We start from the raw sequence: 20,682 nt of genomic DNA, 5'->3' as shown, positions 1-20,682 counted from the left end.
AAGAGACCATGTGCATATCAAGGATCTACAAGCATTTAATTTGTTGCTAGGAAACCGTCAACACTGATCTTTAGCCATTTATTGTTTAGGTCAAGAGGATCCTTACAAAGTTTTAAAGTCAGAGCATAAGTTTTGCTTCAAAACAGATTTATAGAATGGGATCTAATTTACAATATGAAAAAAAAAAAACCTATGATGTTCTGAGGAAGAGCAGTTGGGATTAGTATCTTATTTACCTTCAGCCTGTAAATAAATTATTTTATATTATTTCATAAACAGCTACAAGTATGTTAATAGAATTTTTGATAGACATATATTTATAGAAATATGGTAACTATATATGTCATAGAGTAACAAAACATAAACCCAGCTCTAGAAAAGAACACTTTCTATTTACAAATTTGTTTAGCATAAAGAGAACTCGACATTTTTGTTGAACTGTTGTGCCATTAGTAAAAATAATTACAGAACTGTTACTGCCAACCATACATACCTACCCAACTTTTGACATACAGTGTGGTATAATCAGTAGATAGAACTATAGTAACTGATTAGTGAAAGTGAAGTCACTCAGTCATGTCTGATTCTTTGCAACTCCATGGACTGTAGCCTATCAGGCTCCTCCCTCCATGGGATTCTCCAGGCAAGAGTACTGGAGTGGGGTGCCATTGCCTTCTCCAGGGGATCTTCCCGACCCAGGGATCGAACCCAATGTAACCAAAATATAATACCACCAACTTACATCCTGTTTTCTGAGGTCTAACACCTCAATGGAAAAAGTTAATGAACACAGAGGAACACATATACTTTAGGACTGACCCAGGGAGACCCAGTGAACATACATAATATAAAATGTCCTTAGATAGTAAAGATTATTACTGAAGTCCTTTGCTTTGCTGAAGACATGGGGAAAGAAAGAGCTAGAATTCTGAGACAATAAACATCCTACTTCCTGAAGAAATTCATTCTGCCTAGGCTGGAGCAGGATATAGTAAAGTGATTCTGAAAAGTGGGCATTTTGAGTCTTTCCTCAGATGTTTCTCATTAAACCAAATCCAAGAGACTCTTAGGGGCTTTGCTTTGAAGATTGTTTGCTTGAAGATTGTTCAAGCCACAATTGAAGTTAAGTAGAGGTATGTGAAGTAGATATGCCTTCCAGATTCATATGCAAATACTTTACCATCGCTGTGGATTGGCAGAGACAAAAAGAATACAAACTAATCTGAGGAATTTCTACTTCTGACTATAAATGGAATACATTCAATCAGATCAATCTTCAACCAAGAACAAGTAGAAAAACTAGATCAATCAATAAATAGCTGTTTGAAGGCAGCAGAAAGCAACTAAGAAACACCCAAGCCTTGAGAGGCCATGATCTTGAGAAAAAGAGAAATGTGTTGAGAGGTAAGCCTGTAGCACTGGGTGTTTTAAATTGTGAGAGTGGGTATTTATTTAGCAATATCTGCTAACATTAAATGTATGTATATAACATGACATCAATTCTATCATTGGCTACTCAATAGCTGTATATATATTCACAATATACACCAAAATACACAAATAAGAGTGTTCAAGGCAGCACTATTCTTAACCCACAGTAGAATCCACATTTCCATCCACAGTAGAGTGGATCCATTGTGGCATAATCATACAATGGAATATTAAATAGCAATGAAAATAACCATAGCATGGGAGAACTATTGAGTGAAAGACACAGACACAAAAATACATGTTGCATGATTTCATTTATAAAATGCTAAGAAATCAGACAAATCTAACCTGTGGGGAGAATAGTCAGAATATTGGTTACCGTTGGAGTGAGGCTCGTGACTTAGAAAGGACATGAAGGCCTGGTGCTGAGGTATCACTTAACTGCTTTAATATTATACAAGAAATCCTAAATTGGTGATTAATTAATGTATTATACAATTAGTATAATGTTTTTGAAATTAATGTATAAATACTACACACACACATTAAGAAGAAAATAATATTAAGATTTTTGCAGATAATTTGGGAAATAAGCAGTTGAAGAATGTTTCTCAATGTATTCTTTATACTTTTTGTGGATAAGGTATAAATTTCACTCAGAAAGAAAAAAATATATAAGTAAGGAAAACTTATTTTTACTGTACTAGTAAACTATGGACTACATTTCCCTTTCTACAGGATTGAGAAAAACTTTTTTTTTCCCCTCATTTCCCCTAAGTTCTTAAAATATGAAACAATCTGATACTTCTATTTTGATGTATTTCTGTCACTCATAATGAAAGAAAATGAGGAAAAAGTGATAAAACTTTTGATATGTTTTGATATTTTTGATACTTTGATGTGTTTTGGTCCAAATAAAGGTGTACCTAATATTTTTCTCTAAAGGTTTTAGTTTTAGAAAATAAAATTCAAAGTATTTGTACCTCAGTAAAATACTGCTTTTCAACCTGAAAGGAAAAAAAAAATTATGACTTGAGAGTCATTGATTTTTGGATTAATATGTAATTGAGAAATAGTGGGTTGACAAAATAGTAGAGTAAGTATTAAACTATTCAATGTCTGTTCTATCTTATTCTGACTTATTGCTTCAGATGAAAAAAGAGTTTCTTCTAGTACATAAGTAATAATTAGGTAGTAGTTTGAAAACCACTCTGATGAAGAACCATACTAAACTCTCATCTTGCTCTCTTGACAGAAGAGCTGTATATCGACACAAATAAGAAATGTCCCCAGTTCAGTAAATTCAGTCATTCAGTCGTGTCCGATTCTTTGTGAACCGCTGGACTGCAGCACGCCAGGCTTCCCTGTCCATCACCAACTCCCGGAGTTCACTCAAACTCTTGTCCATCAAGTCAGTGATGCCATCCAACCATCTCATCCTCTGTCATCCACTTCTCCTCCTGCCTTCAATCTTTCCCAGCATCAAGGTCTTTTCTAGTGAGTCAGTTTTCACATCAGGTGGCCAAAGTATTGGAGTTTCAGCTTTAGCATCAATCCTTCCAATGAATATTCAGGACTGATTTCCTTTAGGATAGACTGGATCTCCTTGCAGTCCAAGGGACTCTCAAGAGTCTTCTCCAACACCACAATTCAAAAGCATCAATTTTTGGTGCTCAGCTTTCTTTATAGTCCAACTCTCACATCCATAGATGACTATTTGAAAAACCATAGCTTTGACTTTTTTGACCTTTGTTGGCAAAGTAATGTCTCTGCTTTTGAATATGCTGTCTAGGTCAGTCACAGTTTTTCCTCCAAGGAGCAAGGGTCTTTTAAGTTCATGGCTGCAGTCACCATCTGCAGTGATTTTGGAGCCCCCCAAAATAAAGTCTGTCACTGTTTCCATTGTTTCCCATCTATTTGCCATGAAGTGATGGGACCAGATGCCATGATCTGTTTTCTGAATGTTGAGTTTTAATCCAACTTTTTCATTCTCCTCTTTCACTTTCATCAAGAGGCTCTTTAGTTCTATTTCACTTTCTGCCATAAGGGTGGTGTCATCTGCATATCTGAGGTTATTGATATTTCTCCTGGCAATCTTGATCCCAGCTTGTGGTTCATCCAGCCTGGCATTTCTCATGATGTACTCTGCATAAAAGTTAAATAAGTAGAGTGACAATATGCAGCCTTGATGTACTTCTTTCCCCATTTGGAACCAGTCTGTTGTTCCATGTCCAGTTCTAACTGTTGCTTCCTGACCTGCATACAAATTTCTCAAGAAGAATCTCTTGAAGAATTGTCCACAGTTTGTTGTGATCCACACAATCAAAGTCTTTCACATAGTCAATAAAGCAGAAGTAGATGTTTTTCTGGAATTCTCTTGCTTTTTCGATGATCCAGTGGATGTTGGCAATTTGATTTCTGGTTCCTCTGCCTTCTCTAAATCCAGCTTGAACATCTGGAAGTTCACAGTTCACGTGCTGTTGAAGTCTGACTTGGAGAATTTTGAGCATTACTTTGCTAGGGTATGAGATGAGTGCAATTGTGCAGTAGTTTGAGCATTCTTTGGCATTGCCTTTCTTTGGGATTAGAATGAAAATTGACCTTTCCCAGTCTTGTGGTCAATGCTCAGTTTTCCAAATTTGCTGGCATATTGAGTGCAGTACTTTCACAGACTCATCTTTTAGGATTTGAAATAGCTCAACTGGAATTCTATCACCTCCACTAGCTATGTTCATAGTGATGTTTCCTAAGGCCCACTTGACTTTGCAATCCAGGATGTTTGGCTCTAGGTGAGTGATCACACCGTTATGGTTATCTGGGTCATGAAGATCTTTTTTGTATAGTTCTGTGTATTTTTGCCACCTCTTCTTAATAATGAGTGTAGCAGTGTGTGTATGGGACCTTTGGAAGGAGGTGGCCATTATCTTCACTACCTCCATCATAGTTTGGCCCCAGGTCAAACAACAGGGAGGAAACACAGCTCCACCCATCAACAGAAAATTGGATTAAAGATTTACTGAGCATGGCCATGCCCATCAGAATAAGAGCCAGTTTCCCCCTCAGTCAGTCTCTCCCATCAGGAAGCTTCCATAAGCCTCTTATTCTTCTCCATCAGAGAGCAGAGATACTGAAAACCACAATCACAGAAAACTAACCAATCTGATCACATGGACCACAGCCTTGTCTAACTCAATGAAACTATGAGCCATGCCGTGTAGGGCCACCCAAGACAGATGGGTCATGGTGGAGAGTTCTGACAAAACGTGGTCCACTGGAGAAGGGAATGGAAACCACTTCAGTATTCTTGCCTTGAGAACCCCATGAACAGCATGAAAAGACAAAAAGATAGGACACTGAAAGATGAACTCTCCAGGTCGGTAGGTGCCCAGTATGCTACTGGAGATCAGTGGAGAAATAAATCCAGAAAGAATGAAGAGACAGAGCCCAAGCAAAAACAACACCCAGTTGTGGATGTAACTGTTATTGCCTAGGAACTTGGAATGTTATGTCCATTAATCAAGGTAAATTGGAAGTTGTCAAACAGGAGATGGCAAGAGTGAACATCGACATTTTAGGAATCAGTGAACTAAAATGGCAATGGCACCCCACTCCAGTACTCTTGCCTGGAAAATCCCATGGATGGAGGAGCCTGGTAGGCTGCAGTCCATGGGGTCGCTAAGAGTTGGACACGACTGAGCGACTTCCCTTTCACTTTTCACTTTCATGCCTTGGAGAAGGAAATGGCAACCCACTCCAGTGTTCTTGCCTGGAGAATCCCAGGGACAGGGGAGCCTGGTGGGCTTCCGTCTATGGGGTCGCACAGAGTCGGACACGACTGAAGCGACTTAGCAGCAGCAGTAGCAGCAGCAGAACTAAAATGGACTGGAATGGGCGAATTTAACTCAGATGATCAAGAAATGTCTCCATCTGGTGGTAAAAGCACTGAACTTCATACAGACCCCTAGAGAATGAAAACAAGAAATGCTTTGAGACATTATGTTCCATGTGATGGAAATGCTCTCATTTCAGTGATAATAAGCACTCTTAAAATGACAGAATTTTTCTAGGCTAAAAGTATAGTTATTCAGACAGTAAATATGTGTAACACAAGGGTGCCAGGTGCCTCAGGAAGTAGATAAAGAAGTCAGCATAAATGATGATCTGGCCAGACACCCTTGGCTTATTTTAGTTAGCAGTTTTTTATTTATTATGCAAAATACCGAAGCCTAAAATATTGCACCTCTTTTCCTAGATGTGTTGGTGTGGAGCAATGATCGTGTTATTCGCTGGATACAAGCAATTGGACTTCGAGAATATGCAAATAATATTCTTGAAAGTGGTGTGCATGGCTCACTGATAGCCCTGGATGAGAACTTTGACTACAGCAGCTTAGCTTTATTACTACAGATTCCAACACAGAACACCCAGGCAAGCCCCTCTGTGCTGTGGTTGTGCTGTGGTTGTGCTGTGTCCTAGCTTATATAAGTGAGAGTGAATGTCACTCCACCATATCCAGCTCTTTCCGACCCCATGGACTCTACAGTCCATGGAACTCTCCAGGCCAGAATACTGGAGTGGGTAGCTGTTCCCTTCTCCAGGGGATCTTCCCAACCCAGGGATCTAACCCAAGTCTCCCACGTTGCAGGTGGATTCTTAACCAGCTGAGCCACCACGGAAGCTGTATATAAGGTCAAAGTAAACTTTTAGAAAAAAAAAAAAAAGTTGTGTATTCATGATTCTTAATGGGCGTTAGCTCAACCTTTGAAATATGTCACTGGGGCTTTAATTTTAAGCTACTGGATTTCTAGCCAAAACAAAATCATAAAATGAAGCAGCACAGGATTTAGAAGTTATGTGGTCCACCCTCCCACCTGAATGCCAGATTCCCCCAAGCAATGTCCCTGACAGATGGCCTTTAGTCTCTGCCTCTCTGTGGGCCAGTCATTTCTATTCACATGTCTGAATTAGACAGACAAGCAGCTTTGCTTTTTGCCATTGATTCCCAAGCCTGGGTAATTATTTGAATCATGGGAGCTCCTTAAAAATTTAAAAGAAAATTTGCAATCTACATCACAGGCCTAAGAAATCAGATATCAAGAGAGAGGACACAGAAATCCTAATTATCTAGTTTCCCTGAATGATGATCCTTGGTCAGATTTGAGAACTGTCTGCATAGATTTGATAAAAGTATGGCAGTCTAACTTTACTTTCCAATTCATTTTTACATATTTCAAAGTTTACATCAAGGACTCAATTAGAAAAAGTAATAAGTGAGGTCAAACCCCTTTACCTCAGATATTTAGGCGAGGCTATATGTCCACTGTCCACACTAAAGAAAATTGTCCTTCCTTGTGTTTATAGTTAAAATTTACAATGGCTTATATATGGAAGACAAAAAAATAAGACCCTTATAAATAAAACAGGGTATTAGGATATTTTCGGAGGTAAATATAATCGCTATGATTTTTTTCAAATAAACTGTGACTTCCGTGATGGTAACTGTAATTGGATGTCAACAGGCAAGGCAGATTCTCGAAAGGGAGTACAATAACCTCCTGGCTCTGGGAACCGAACGGCGCCTGGATGAAGTAAGTCCTTGTCTGTCACTCAAAAGGGGCCTTAGTGCAAGCAAAATGGCTTTCAAGGACCACTGCTCAAGTTTTCCAGATGCTTGTATAGATGGAATCTAGAATTTCCTCCACTTAGATATTTGTTATTCATTTGATTTGGAAAAGAACTTTATGAATTCATAAGTATTATCATATCAGCAGTTAGATACAGTAAGAAATAATTCAGAATCAGCCATTTTTCATGAGTTGTTAAAGCAAAATACTGTTGAGCAACATTTTTTCAATTATAAGTAATGGTAACACTAGTCCTGGTAAATTCAGCTTTTCAGTAAGGCATGTGCTTATTTCTAAATACCAGTTTATCTTCACAGGAAATTTTAGGATATTTAAAGAAACAGAAAACTTGCTTTCAATAAATGGGAAGCTTTATTTTAGATATCGTTATTGTGTTTTCCTTAAAAACATATGTGTAACATTTTAACAGTCATAGGAATTGAAAGCTATATTGAGTATGAGAAATTCTACGCATCGTATATGCATGTTTAAATGATTTGAAAATAGTGAACAGGTAAGTAGCCTCCTGAGATGAAGGAATACAAGGGACTTTATCACACTCTGTGCACTGATGAACTATGGATTTTAATAGTCCTTTTGAGCTTTTCAAAGATCTTTCTGGAAGAAATGGGGAGGAAAATCTGAGTATGAGGTGGAAAATACAGAGATGCATAATTATGCGTTGCAAAATGCAGGTGTTTCTAAGCTGTCAAGAAAAGCTGATTACAATAGCTTTGTGAGTGAACCCAGCAATTCTTAAAATGGCACAGTAATACCACATTCAAATGGGCAGGGAACATGATCTTGGTTTTATAAAACTCAAGCTTGTCCTTTGTGGAGGAGGTTAGAGGCAGACAAGTTCTACGGTCTGAACCTCAACTAGCTTCCTAAAATTCTTACTCCTGTGCGATTAGGATAATATTTACTATTTTTAAAAACCAATACAATATTGTAAAGTAATTAGCCTCCAATTAAAATAAATAAATTTAAATTAAAAAAAAATAAATGCTTGTAAATACAAAAAAAAAGTTATTTAACTGACCTTAATTTTATAATTTGTTGGATAATCTTTTCAATCCTTAGTCCTTTTTAAAAAATTTATTTAAGTATAGCTAATCTACAATGTTGTGGTTTCTGGTGTACAATAAAGTGATTCAGTTCTATATCTATTCTTTTCATATTATTTTCCATTATGGTTTATTATAGGATATATTATTATTATACAGTTTCCTGTGCTATATAGTAGGACCTTGCTGTTTATATATTTTGTACAAAATAGTTTTCACCTGCTTTTAATCTTTATTCTTAATTGTTGAAACAGAAAGATAGTCTACATAAACCCATACACACTTTTAAATACAACTATCCTTACTTAAAAGGTAGAAAAGGAATTTTAATAAAAATTGTTAAAGATCTGTCATAGTGTTAGATTCTAAAACACAGACTGACCTGAAGCAGAGGTCTAGGCTGAGGTACATGTCTCTGTGGGTTCTAGTGTTGCTTCTTGAAAATAATGGACAAGCTGAAAAGCCTAAATGGAACACAACTATCTGCCTTTAAAATATGCTGCCTCTTTTTCTTAAGAGCAGCACATGACTTTATCACTGAAACCCTCTAGTCTCTTGTTTTAGTGTTTTGTTTGTTGCTGTGCTTGATTTCGGTTTTGTTCTTTGAATGTGAACAAAAATATCTAAACAACTTAGCTAGAGCCAGAACAGACTTGTTTCTGAGAGAAGCTGATTATTCATATCCCAGTGAAATAATCTCATGGGCTTCTATAGACGCCACTGAGAGCATATCCTCAATTGAGATTAGAGAGCATATCCTTTAATATCCTCTCATGGAAACCTTTTCCTGTGATGTTGTTGCTTATCGTTCTCATTAACTTTGTTACATGTTTCTAAGAACACAGTTTTAAGCACTTAGACTAGTTTACTTGTTTTCATTACATCAAATTATAACTCTGTGCTGGCAGAGTGAGGACAAGAATTTCAGGCGTGGGTCAACCTGGAGAAGGCAGTTTCCTCCCCGTGAAGTACATGGAATCAGCATGATGCCCGGGTCCTCAGAAACACTGCCAGCTGGATTCAGGTTAACTACAACGTCTGGGCAGTCAAGGAAAATGACAACGGATGGTACAGTAGTTTTGCATTTGTGCTTATAAAGTAAAACGCTTGTTTAGCAAATGCTATCATTCTCTGATCTTGCACAGCTTTCTGAAATTGACTCTTTCCTTAAGTTGGTTTGCTTTGCTTGAAGTTTGCTTTGCTTTCATCAGACTATTCTCTTTTGTAAATTGCTAATGCATGAACTCACAGCACTTTATTCACATTTAAAAAATAATTTAAAATTAAATCCTGAAAAGGACAATTTTGGCTAATGTCCACATCTAGGAAGAAAAACATCTGCATGATTTGTGTTTCTTTACTCTTCTATTCACCAAGTAAATAATTTGTTTAGAGTTTGGATTTGGACTAACTGTCCTTAATAAATGGAAATTAACTCCACTGTTGCCCTACATGCTTGAATATTGCAAAGTTTTATATTTCATCTTAAAAACTTGGACTCATCAGATATTTTCATCTCTGACCAAGGCAGAAGGCCTTAAATAAACAAGCACAACCATGAGAAGAGAATTAAACAAACACAAAACCAACAGTAATTTCCCAATTAGTATTTCCTTCTGTGGACATTAGACTTGTGTTGTATATTTCACAAAGGAAAACAGCCATTCTGGAGGAGAGAGACAGCCCTGAAATTGTAGTCACCAAGTTTTGTCTGTTGGGTAGGCACTTAACAAAAGAGTCCCACTCTCTTTTACTGAGAAAACCACCTATAAATCACTATTTCTTTTTAAGGTGGGAGCTATCATGGCCCTTAACATTAGTTCTAGTGTAAGCCGTGAGTTTGGTCTACATTTCTTCTAATGTGTTCCTATTATGGATACAGTATCAAAATTCATGAGGAAGTTAAGATGATCAAAATGAGTGTAGAAGCTTTTCACTGTCGGAGGGGAAGAAAATCCATCGTACTGAATTCTCCAAGAGCAATCTTTGCTTCAAAAACAGGAGCACCCAAGGGAACTGTTGCTATTAACAGACTTCATCTTAGGAGGAATACAACTTGAAAGCTCAGTTGACTCACACTGGAATACATTTTCATTAGTAGCTTGGTCTCAAGGAAAGGAATATGAGTGGCTTCTGTCTGAGAGAAAGAAGATCTATTAATATGTCCAGATCCCTTTATGCAGGGAAAGTAAACCTTTCTCATCGGAAATTTTGTACTCCATCACCTGAGTCCCTCTAAAGCCCTTTTCTCCGTTTGCAGTTGCTTCATCAAGACTGCAGAGGTTAGACAACTCCACTGTTCGTACATACTCATGTTGACAAGCCACTCAAAGGAGGCAGCACTGACTTGCTGTGAGTAGTTTTCGTTGGCTGACAAAAAACAAACCACCAAAAAAAGAAAAACGGAACCTACATAGACTAGGAAATATATACATGATACTCTTTGGTATGGCCTAGCAGTACAGAAGTGAAAATAATAACCCCTTTGAATTTCTAGAGAGTAAAAGGCCTCTTCATAATGTAACTCTTCATCTAGGATTTTCTATCACTGTCTGTCTGCTATGGTTTAAGGCCTGTCTGTTGGAGGCCTGTCACTCTCTTATTTCACATCAATGCATGGCTACCACCCTGGCTTCTACTTTTTAGGAGCATTTTATATTGATGCACATAGCATTTGATGATGAGAGTCTGGCATTTATAGAATAAGACACTATTAAGTGAGTACTTTATATAGGGGAAGCGGAAGTAGGCAAACAGTTATTCTTGTAGGTGTCCAGAGTCAAAATAGTAGTAGAGACAGGCAAGTGACTTGGAGGTGATTTCATATTAAAAAAAAAAAAAATATAACTGAGAAAAACTGAACGTCTGGTATGTTGTTTTTCATCAATATGATTTATATCTGTTGAAATACATAGGAATTTTAAGTATCTCAGATGTACAGCATAGGAACAAAGTGAAATAACTTTATAACAATGGTGGACAGAATAGAAAACCATGCTGTATAATCATTAAGGTACAAGGTATTTGTACTTGGAGAAATACTAGTTGATGGAACCTACTTCCAAAGTTTTATTAAAGAACAGTCTTTAGCAAAACTAAGTTTTCCTAGAGTATAAATGTCAAGGACATTTTTTTAATCTACAACTCTACTAAAATAGTCTACCATGGACAATGGATCGATATTTTGGAAAAATGTTTTTTAGGGCAATATTTAGAAACAAATGTGTGCACAGGGATGGGGAGAGGAACAGCTCATCTTGTGCTGTTTATTCATTGCCTTGAACTAAAAGCTCCACGCGGTTTACTGATGGTCTTTGGGGCCTAATATAGGAGCTGGTATGCTGCCTTATTTGGGTCACTATTTTGAAACTGCTGATGATAAAACAAAAGCTTTCAGATAAGAGATGTAATTTCAGAATGTAAAACCCTAACATTAAAAATTTAATGACAGTATCCAATTAATAATTTGGCTAAATGAGAGGTTTTCCAAAATACCATTTTTAATAGTTTCTACACATAGTATAACAATTTACCAGGAGCAGAATACATCACTAATTCACAAATGACTATTTAATATATTGAGTACTGCTTGCTTCTTAGCTCTTAACTGATGGGTAGAACTACTCTTTAACTATTTGCAGTCTGTATTTTGTGCATGGCATTCTAGTTCATACTTCCTAGCTTTTACCATTAAATGGGATAAATGTATTTATTTCCAGTAAATTAACCTGGGACGACCAATTTCTATTTTGAGGAACTATTAGCACGTTTGTCATTAACGTAATTCAGAACATATTGGGCTGGCCAGAAAGTTCACTCTGCTTTTTCCATAAGATCTTATGTGTATATATGTACGTCTGCGCACACTCAGTCACGTCCAACTATTTGTGGTCCCATAGACTGTAACCTTCCAGGCTCGTCTGTCCATGGAATTTTCCAGGCAAGGATACTGGAGCAGGCTGTCATTTCCCCCTCCTCCAGGGGAATTTTAGTGACCCAGGGATCAAGTCCACATCTCCTCTGTCTCCTGCATTGGCAGGAGTGTTCCTTATCACTAGCGCCACCCAAGAAGCCCCCATAAAACCTTATGGATGGAAAAACCTGAATGAACTTTTTGGCCAATCCAATGTTAATATTTTTCTTGTGTTGGGATAGTAATTGTGATCTTTTCCTTATTATGACCGGAAAGAATCTGTGATGACCCAGATTCTTTATGTTACTGATTATCACTGTTTTTGTCACTATTAAACAACGGTATCTTTTGAAGAGCACATAGAAGTTAGAATACAGATCTATTCCATGGAAAAAGTCAGCTCAGTGTATTAATGAGCAAGCCATACATTTTTCAAAAAGGACTGCTGACATTTTCTCTGAATACCTTTGTTTGTATTATGGCCATACTTTCCATGAAGTTGAGCAAATCTTATTTTTGAAGCTTGCCTGCACAAAATTAGAGAGGAGCAAATATTAATTACATACAGCTATTAGTTGGCCCCAAGATAATCCCCTACTCATTATCTCTTAGGACAAAAGTGGGCAAGATGCATGGAACTGCACCAAAAATAGCAGAGGGAGAGTTTCCAGTCTGGGGTCTTTCCGTAAACTAACGCTGTCCATTACACATTTTAGATGTCGTCTTTTCAGTCTACTCTACCTAAAGTGCACTACCATCCAAGAAGACAAGCAGTGAAAACCTTTGTGAAGACTGGATTCCAAGGAAATAACCACAAGTAATGCTTCACTAACTGAAAATGTGATTCTGGGGGGAGTCAGATATTAAGTTTGATTAGTTTACTACACTTGTAAGAAAATGCTCATTTGAATACTAAGCATCATCCACATCATAAATTCTGTACAACAGATGCTTTTATGAAATGGAGCCACTTGTTTTTTCATGTTTTATTGTAATATACTAGGCCTTTATGTATTACTGTGTATGTATTTCTTTTTAAATGTGTAAGTCTTATGTAAATGGATATAAATATGATTTTTTTAAAAATAAAATATATGGTTCATGGAGTCCTGAGTGCAAACATTTGACAATTCCAAGTACTGTTTGTATTTTACCATTCCACCATTTTTACAGTTTTTGAATTGTAACAGTCAAATCGGTATGTTTCCGGGAAGCGTGCTTCATGCTTCCACATGGTTCTCCTTCAAGTCTGTCAATCCTTAAAGCTGAAAACCTGCCTCTGATCATGTAAAAAAGAGTGATTTAACCTGGAACTGGAGCCAAAAACAGACCTTTAAAGGCAATCAGGGATGTCCTATATCTTTAGAAATAGCACTGTGATGGCTCGATCTCCTTTTCAATACAAAACAAAGCCAAACTGTTTACAAGAGTCAAAGCAATTATTTAAAAAAAAGAAAATATTTATAAAGAAAAAACATTATCTTCTCTTGTTACCTGTGGACCAAGGAACAAAAAACCTCTTTACTAAGAACCCCACGTTCATCCAAATACCCTGCACGGCCAGCCGTCAGCAGCACTGTTCAGTGACTCAACCACTGCAGAGTCTGAGGTCATCTCCACTGGAAAAACAGAAATCCCCAGAAACCCTTCCTTTCTGTCAATGTAACAGGGCATTAGCCAGACTCATGTCTAATGTTTTAAGCTTTTAGCCCAGAAGGCCTTGTTGGGACTTCCCTGAAGTCAGTCTTATCAGAGGAAATAACTGAAAGACAGAATGATGAACATATATAGTGTATAAAAGTATCGAAGAGTAATCTCTTCCCTGTGGCTTTATTTGGTGGTGTTAACTGTTGTTTATTCTTTGTTTATATGGGAGATTTCAAAGTAAAATCTATTTAATAATATCATTTATCTAACTGCTGATTTTCTGCTGCTTGATCTTATTAAGAGCAAGACCTGTCATTAGTAATTCTTTTTTTTTGTATTTAATTTGCTGTGTTTGCACGTACATTACATTTGTTTGGATGTCGATTTTTTGTTTAACAGACTCAGTCAAAAGGTAATGGTAACAGAAAACCTCTCCATTGTCAATAAAAAAAAATACTTCCAGTTCTCTGTTTAAGCTTTATTTTCTAGTCACATATAAATATTTTACTCAAACTATAATGAAAATCATTCTTTTTAGTGATTCTCAATCTAATATTTATCTACAAAGGTGAGGCTGCCACAAGAGGGTGCACTAAACTTGCTTGTGAAAGTGATTTTAAATTTTCTAAAAATGCTGCTTGATTGGAAACAATGGTAAAGAGCTTTTTAGGTTCATCTGAATATGGGGATCTTGACTTACAGAAATGAAGTATAACATAGAAATTATGGTATCATAATAACAAAGTAGATTTGTATCTACTGTCATGCATGACTTAATTGTGTAATAGTTTTTCCCCTTTAGAGATCACCTAGCAAGACATATTAATCATTTAGAATAGACTCAAACATACAGAGATATACAGTTACTTACCTCAAAACCCATAAAATATTCTTCAGTGTATAAGATCATTTGTGTCAGATTCTAAAACCCAATTAACTGATTAAGCTTAGAACCTTGGTTTTCTTGCTTTTAACCACCATCATCATGAATTTTTATATTTTTAATAATCAGAAATTTACACGTATAATTCCCTATAAATAAAACTGCTTCTTGTAAAACAGTTCTCACTTATATACACTTAGTACATTTTAAAAAGCAAACTAGCTTCATTAATTGGCAAACACTTTTCTATAGATTTTAAAATATTTACATTTTAATTTTTCTAATACCTTACAGTAAAAAAATTCTATGAAATGACAAATGAAGATCATACAGAATTTATTTCAGCAAATTACATTTTTTAGTAACATTATTAGTGTTATTTTTAAAGACAGGTTTAATTCAAAATATTTTAAATACTTTCGAGTGAAAGTACCTTATAGTCAGTATTAAGATAGAAAATTCCTTTTTTTCCTTCAAAATTTAAGCAATCTGATGGCTTGACTGTATTTTTCTGGTCCCACATTCAGTCTTGTGAGAATAACAGTACTTTCTCTGACCCTGCAAAGGAGATCAATTTCCTCAACCAGATACAAGAAAACATTACTTGCCTGGTCTTGTGCACTGTTTCCCAATCCCACTCAACTGGAAAATAGCTCAAGCCTGCTTGCTGAAGTGTCTTCTCCATGAAAAATGTGCAAGAGGATCAAAGACAATCTGTATGCAATTGTTGGATCTGCCTGAGCTTACACCTCACAAATGAACAGCTAACGAATGTGCCGTTTCAAATCAACTGAATTTTATATGAAAAACACGGCAATACATCCTAACGCGAAGACATTAAAAAGTGTATTATTTGTTAAGATTACAGTTGTGATAATAGATAAAATGTACGGAAGAGAAGAGACAGTTTAAGGAACCTAACAGCTTCAAATTATAAATTGAATATCTATCTAATCAGTGTAACTCAGGCTTCTAAAATAAAGGGAACAATTAGATGAATATATTTTTTCAGGTGTAACAATCAAAAAGTCAATTTTAGCAAATAACAATTTACTCTGAGAAGCCATTTGTTTTACAGTCTACGATCCAAAGAATCCTAACATTTTCAGAATGTCTTCATACAATTTGTAAGCAATTTTTATGGAACAAACAAGTAAAAAAGCTCATCTATTATTTCTCATATATACTTCTTCATGTGTTACCGGACTTTTATGTTAGGACAATTGCTCTTAAAATAACGTTACTGATGGACTGAAAGATTGAGGAATACTTTGAGAACCATCAAAGACTCAATAGGTATGGCATTTTTTTTTTTTTTTTTAGTTTGAATGTATTCTTTAATAACTGATACCATGTAGAACCCTAAGTAAACCAAATGTTTAATGATCTGTATATACTCTGGTTAACTGGCACAAAGACTCATTTCTAGTTCTTTGTTAATGCTCAATAATTTTACAAAAGTTTAAATAGAAAGATGTGCTTTGGATGTGACAACTTTTTTTCAGTGAGTTATTTTAAAATTAGAGATTTCACATAAAATCTGGAATTTTGGTTTCTCTTAAAACTTCTCCTGGTCTTTAGCATATGTAAAATGTAAAAAATTTTACATTTCTTCCTTAAGAGCTTTCCTTGACAGTTTACCCATTTCTATATCATTTCCTTTTTTCCAAAAGAAGTTGAGATCATTACAAAGTATCTAGTCAACTCTGAACCTGAAGCAGTAAGAGGGGCTGCAAGGAGGCCTCATCTGCATGACTAAGAGATTGGATGAATGGACCTCTGTGCTCTCTACCTGGCCTGTGACCTCCCTTGACTAAGTGACACAGGACTGGAGAGAGCTGTACCTTTGTACCCAGCGTTCCCTGAGGATGTGTGAGGAGACAAATTCTCCTACCTAGAAAATTATGTCTCAGTGATTATCTAAAACTTCCCATTTCACCCATTTCATTTAAAATAACCAACCCTGTGAGCATCTCAAGAATATTCAAAGATATTCAGAACTTCTATAAGAAAATAATAACTTTTCTGACTTCAACTTGAGTTTTAGGTCTTGGATCAAAGCTGCAGAGTCCTAATTTAAGGAAGTGGCTCGATAGTAGTGTCATTTTTTTGGTGGGGGTAGGAGTTACAATTTATAAAAATCACACATTAGATATATTTTTCTTAAATGCAAGTTCTGGAAAATCTATATAATAATGAGCATGATACAGGCAACTGGCAACAGTGCTAACTGGGCTAATCAAACAGAAGGCACAGGTCTTATTAGTCTTCAAGTACAGTCTTTTAGACTAAGCCCTACAATTTACATTTCAGTTTGCATATTATTTCGATATTTATTTCTGGGAAGTAATTCTAAAAACTTACTCCAATTAGAAAAGTGACTCAAAAAAGAAGAAAAAAAGTCATGATGCCTGCTTCAACATGGCTTCTATGTGCTCAAAAATTCCAGGATCTTCAATTGTAGGAGACACCTGGAAAGAAGATTAGAGTCTGATGAAGGTGCTTTCATGAACCCCTTCCACTCTCTGTATTAGCAGTTCAATGCAATTTTGTATTCCCTACTATCATATATATATGGAAAGGTTCAAAAATAGCAAACTTGAACTTAATATTTTAATATGGCTTCCCTGGTGGCTTAGACAGTAAAGAATCTGCCTGCAAAGCAGGAGACCTGGGTTCGATCCCTGGGTCAGGAAGATCCCCTGAAGAAGGGAATGGTAACCCGCTCCAGTATTCTTGCCTGGAGAATCCCATGGACATAAGAGCCTGGTGGGCTACAATCCATGCAGTGGTAAAGAGTCGACATGACTGAGCGATTAACATTTTAACAGTAAAATAAATGGTTCAGTTAGCAAAACGATCAGTCCTAGACGCGCAGCATTTAGTCACTCAGCCCTGTCAGTCCTAAATGGTACTTGTTTTATCGGTCTTTGAATGAACCTCCATAGAAAGATTTTTGTTTGTTTTGCTTTGCCCACACAACCACTCTTTATTGCTGTATCACTTTTTGCAAGACTTTTATGATTAAAATGTATAACTATGCATATATAATATGCACACAAATTAAAAGAATGCATTATGTTTGAATCAACTTAAATACCCTAAAATAATTTTCACTCAAAGCAGGAAAGATAATGAGCATATATATCAAATTAGAACTGTTAAAATATCTTATAGCCAGTCTCAAGTGTTTACTTTCTCACTAACAGTCGCTATTGACTGCAATGAAGCAAAATTTATCCTTAATAAGACTGAGTTTCCACAATTTGTTTGAAATTAACTGACATATTCACCAATACTTTATTAAATAATAAAGATATTTAAAATATTTTTATTTAAAAAATAAAAAAATTTTAAATTAAAAAATAAAATATTTCACATACTGGTTCTTATAATCAAAGAATATGATCTTAATGTTTCCTCCAAAACCCTCATTTCTACAGAGAGAATGGCTACGCAATCTGCTCCTTAACATTAAAAAAAAGAGAAGTACTATTATGTATTTTTTAGGAATATAATTCATGATTGAGAACCATTTAAAGAGTTTTGTTGACACCAAAGACATGGGGGAGAACATTTCAGAACCAAGCACTAAACGGCCTTGATAATTTACCTTATATGGCTTGCCATTGACAAGGGCAGACAGCGTTGAGCGGGGAATTTTGCCAGATCTGGTTTTGGGTAACTGTTTGACAAACACCGCTTTCCGAAAAGCAGCCACAGGGCCAATGGTCTGTCTAACGTGTTTCACAATTTCTTCTAAAACGTGTTCCTCTGTTGTATTTATATCTAGGGAGAAAGTTCAGATGGTAAGCTCTGCATTAACCTTAATCATTCAGGGCCCAAACAGGGAAGACAAAGACAGCTTACCTTTTTTCAACACGCAGAGGGCTAATGGGATATGACCTTTCAAAGAATCTTCCTTCCCAACAACAGCACAGTCAGCCACAATGCCAAGGGAAAGGATAGACTGTAATTTAAAAAAGCGTTCATTTAGATGTTTATACACGTATATATGCAGTATATATAATTTCAACTCGGAAAAACAGTACGTGACAGAGAACTTAAAAACCCAGAGCTGCCTCTGTGAAAATGACTATCAATTCACTATTCATATCTTTATGACTGAGGTGAATGGTTAAGATCCCAAAGTCACTAAAGACTGGCAGTAATTAAGACAAATTGCTTAGCTTACCTGGAAAGTAAGGGAATGACTTCTTCATCTCAGTTGTTTATTAATGAAGTCAGGGAAACTATGCAATGGATACCACTTGGGAACAAATTGCAATGGGCCTTGGAAAACAGATGGCCTCATGGTGATTTGACTTCAGGGCTGGCTACCAGAAGAACCCCAAATCATGAATAAACAGTGATTTTATTTCTCTTCTTGAGTGCCCACCTATCCAGAGAGGATTTTCCAAGAAGTGGAGAAAGAAGTTGGACAGAAAGTAAAGCCCTGACATCAGATAATCACCATTGTTGAGCACCCATTTTCATACTGTTCACCCTAAGCTCTAGAAAATGGGCTTCCCTGGTGGCTCAGACTGTAAAGAATCTGCCTGCAGTGGGGAAGACCTGGCTTAGATCCCCGGGTTGTGAAGATCCACTGGAGGAGGGCATGGCAACCCACTCCAGTATTCTTGCCTGAAGAATCCCCATGGACATAAGAGCCTGGTGGGCTACAATCCATGCAGTGGTAAAGAGGAGCCTGGCGGGCTATAGTCCATAGGGTTGCAAAGAGTCGGACTCAACTGAGCAACAAAACACAGCACAGCACAGGCTCCAAATGCCTTAAAGAGCAAAGCAATTTCTGTCCAGAATCATGAGAACCCACAGAGTAATCACATGAAATAGAGAAGCTTAGGATTAAAAAAACAAAACAAAACAAAACATTCTGCTATGATGGACTTTTAAAAATGAATGTTCAAAAATTTCTTTTCCATGAGATTAATATACATTTCTTATGACTTCTCCCCTGTGGGAAGCTGGTGCCCATCGAAGGCTGAGTTTTCAAGGAAGGATTTCCCACACTCACTACATTTAGAGGGCTTCTCTCCTAGATGAGATATACATTTGTGTGATATACATTTCAGTGACTCCAAACCCTTAATGGCTGGAGAAAACAGTAAGCAAACTTGTAACCAAGGGCTAGTGTGGCAGTCCCCATTCTTTCTTCAGCAAACATTTACAAATACCTCCTAACCCCCAACCCCCTATATTGCAGAAGGCTTGGTGGTGAACAAAAATAGGCTGGGTACTGTCTTAATGGTACTTGCAGTTTAGAAAGAAAGGCTTCCCAGGTGGCGCTAGTGGTAAAGAACCCCCCATGCCAATGCAGAAGAAGGAGAGGAGCTGGGTTCAATCCCTGGGTCAGGAAGATCCCCTAGAGAAGGGAATGGCAACCCACTCCAGTATTCTTGTGGAGAATCCCATAGACAGAGGAGCCTGGGGCTACAGCCCATGGGATCACAAAGAGTTGGACAAGACCAAGCAACTGAGCAGGCAGAGAAGTGATTAGACCAAGAGGAAGACGGGGCCAAAGCCAAAGGGAAGGGCTGGGCATATTCCATTCAAATAAAAAGGAGACCAGTGTGGCTGGAAGTTCAGTTCAGCTACTCAGTCGTGTCTGACTCTTTGTGACCCCATAGACTGCAGCATGCCAGGCCTCCCTGTCCATCACCAACTCCCGGAGTTTACTCAAACTAATGTCCACTGAGTCGGTGATGCCATCCAACCATCTCATCCTCTGTTGTCCCCTTCTCCTCCTGCCCTCAATCTTTCCCAGCATCAGGGTCTTTTCCAATGAGTCAGTTCTTTGCATCAGGTGGCCAAAGTAATGGAGTTTCAGCTTCAGCATCAGTCCTTCCAGTGAATATTCAGGACTGATTTCCTTTAGGATGGACTGGTTGGATCTCCTTGCAGTCCAAGGGACTCTCAAGAGTCTTTTCTGACAACACAGTTCAAAAGCATTAATTCTTCAGTGCTCAGCTTTCTTTATAGTCCAGCTCTCACATCCATACATGACTACTGGAAAAACCAAGGCTTTGACTAGACCTTTGCTGGTAAAGTAATGTCTCTGCTTTTTAATATGCTGTCTAGGTTGGTCACAGTTTTTCT

At 37.0% G+C, this 20,682-nt stretch overlaps 2 protein-coding genes across 25 annotated transcripts in view; one reads left to right on the top strand and one right to left on the bottom strand.

Moving 5' to 3' along the window:
• The window catches only part of PPFIA2 (PTPRF interacting protein alpha 2), a 501,225-nt gene extending 487,081 nt beyond the window's left edge, over positions 1-14,144 (top strand). For 17 of the 21 annotated variants that reach the window (XM_070788874.1, XM_070788862.1, XM_070788863.1 and 14 more), the window contains 5 exons: positions 5,684-5,859; positions 6,951-7,019; positions 9,031-9,190; positions 10,383-10,474; positions 12,752-14,144. In XM_070788874.1, the coding sequence (XP_070644975.1) occupies positions 5,684-5,859; positions 6,951-7,019; positions 9,031-9,190; positions 10,383-10,441 (464 nt within the window). In that variant the 3' untranslated portion in view covers positions 10,442-10,474; positions 12,752-14,144. Of the gene's footprint in view, positions 1-5,683; positions 5,860-6,950; positions 7,020-9,030; positions 9,191-10,382; positions 10,475-12,751 lie in introns of those variants that run through there. The other 4 variants (XM_070788859.1, XM_070788866.1, XM_070788872.1 and 1 more) reach the window with 2 other exon arrangements.
• ACSS3 (acyl-CoA synthetase short chain family member 3) overlaps positions 5,374-20,682 on the bottom strand; it is a 185,641-nt gene continuing 170,332 nt past the window's right edge. For 2 of the 4 annotated variants that reach the window (XM_019960308.2, XM_070788877.1), the window contains 3 exons: positions 18,436-18,535; positions 18,179-18,354; positions 14,885-17,036 (listed from right to left, as the gene is read on the bottom strand). In XM_019960308.2, coding sequence (XP_019815867.2) covers positions 16,968-17,036; positions 18,179-18,354; positions 18,436-18,535 — 345 coding nt within the window. In that variant the 3' untranslated portion in view covers positions 14,885-16,967. Of the gene's footprint in view, positions 5,393-11,600; positions 12,563-14,884; positions 17,037-18,178; positions 18,355-18,435; positions 18,536-20,682 lie in introns of those variants that run through there. The other 2 variants (XM_070788879.1, XM_070788878.1) reach the window with 2 other exon arrangements.

This window comes from Bos indicus, chromosome 5 (assembly GCF_029378745.1).
Source record: "Bos indicus isolate NIAB-ARS_2022 breed Sahiwal x Tharparkar chromosome 5, NIAB-ARS_B.indTharparkar_mat_pri_1.0, whole genome shotgun sequence".
Taxonomy (NCBI): Eukaryota; Metazoa; Chordata; class Mammalia; order Artiodactyla; family Bovidae; genus Bos; species Bos indicus.
Note: the sequence above shows the minus strand (reverse complement) of the source record. Positions and strands in the feature narration are given on the sequence as shown.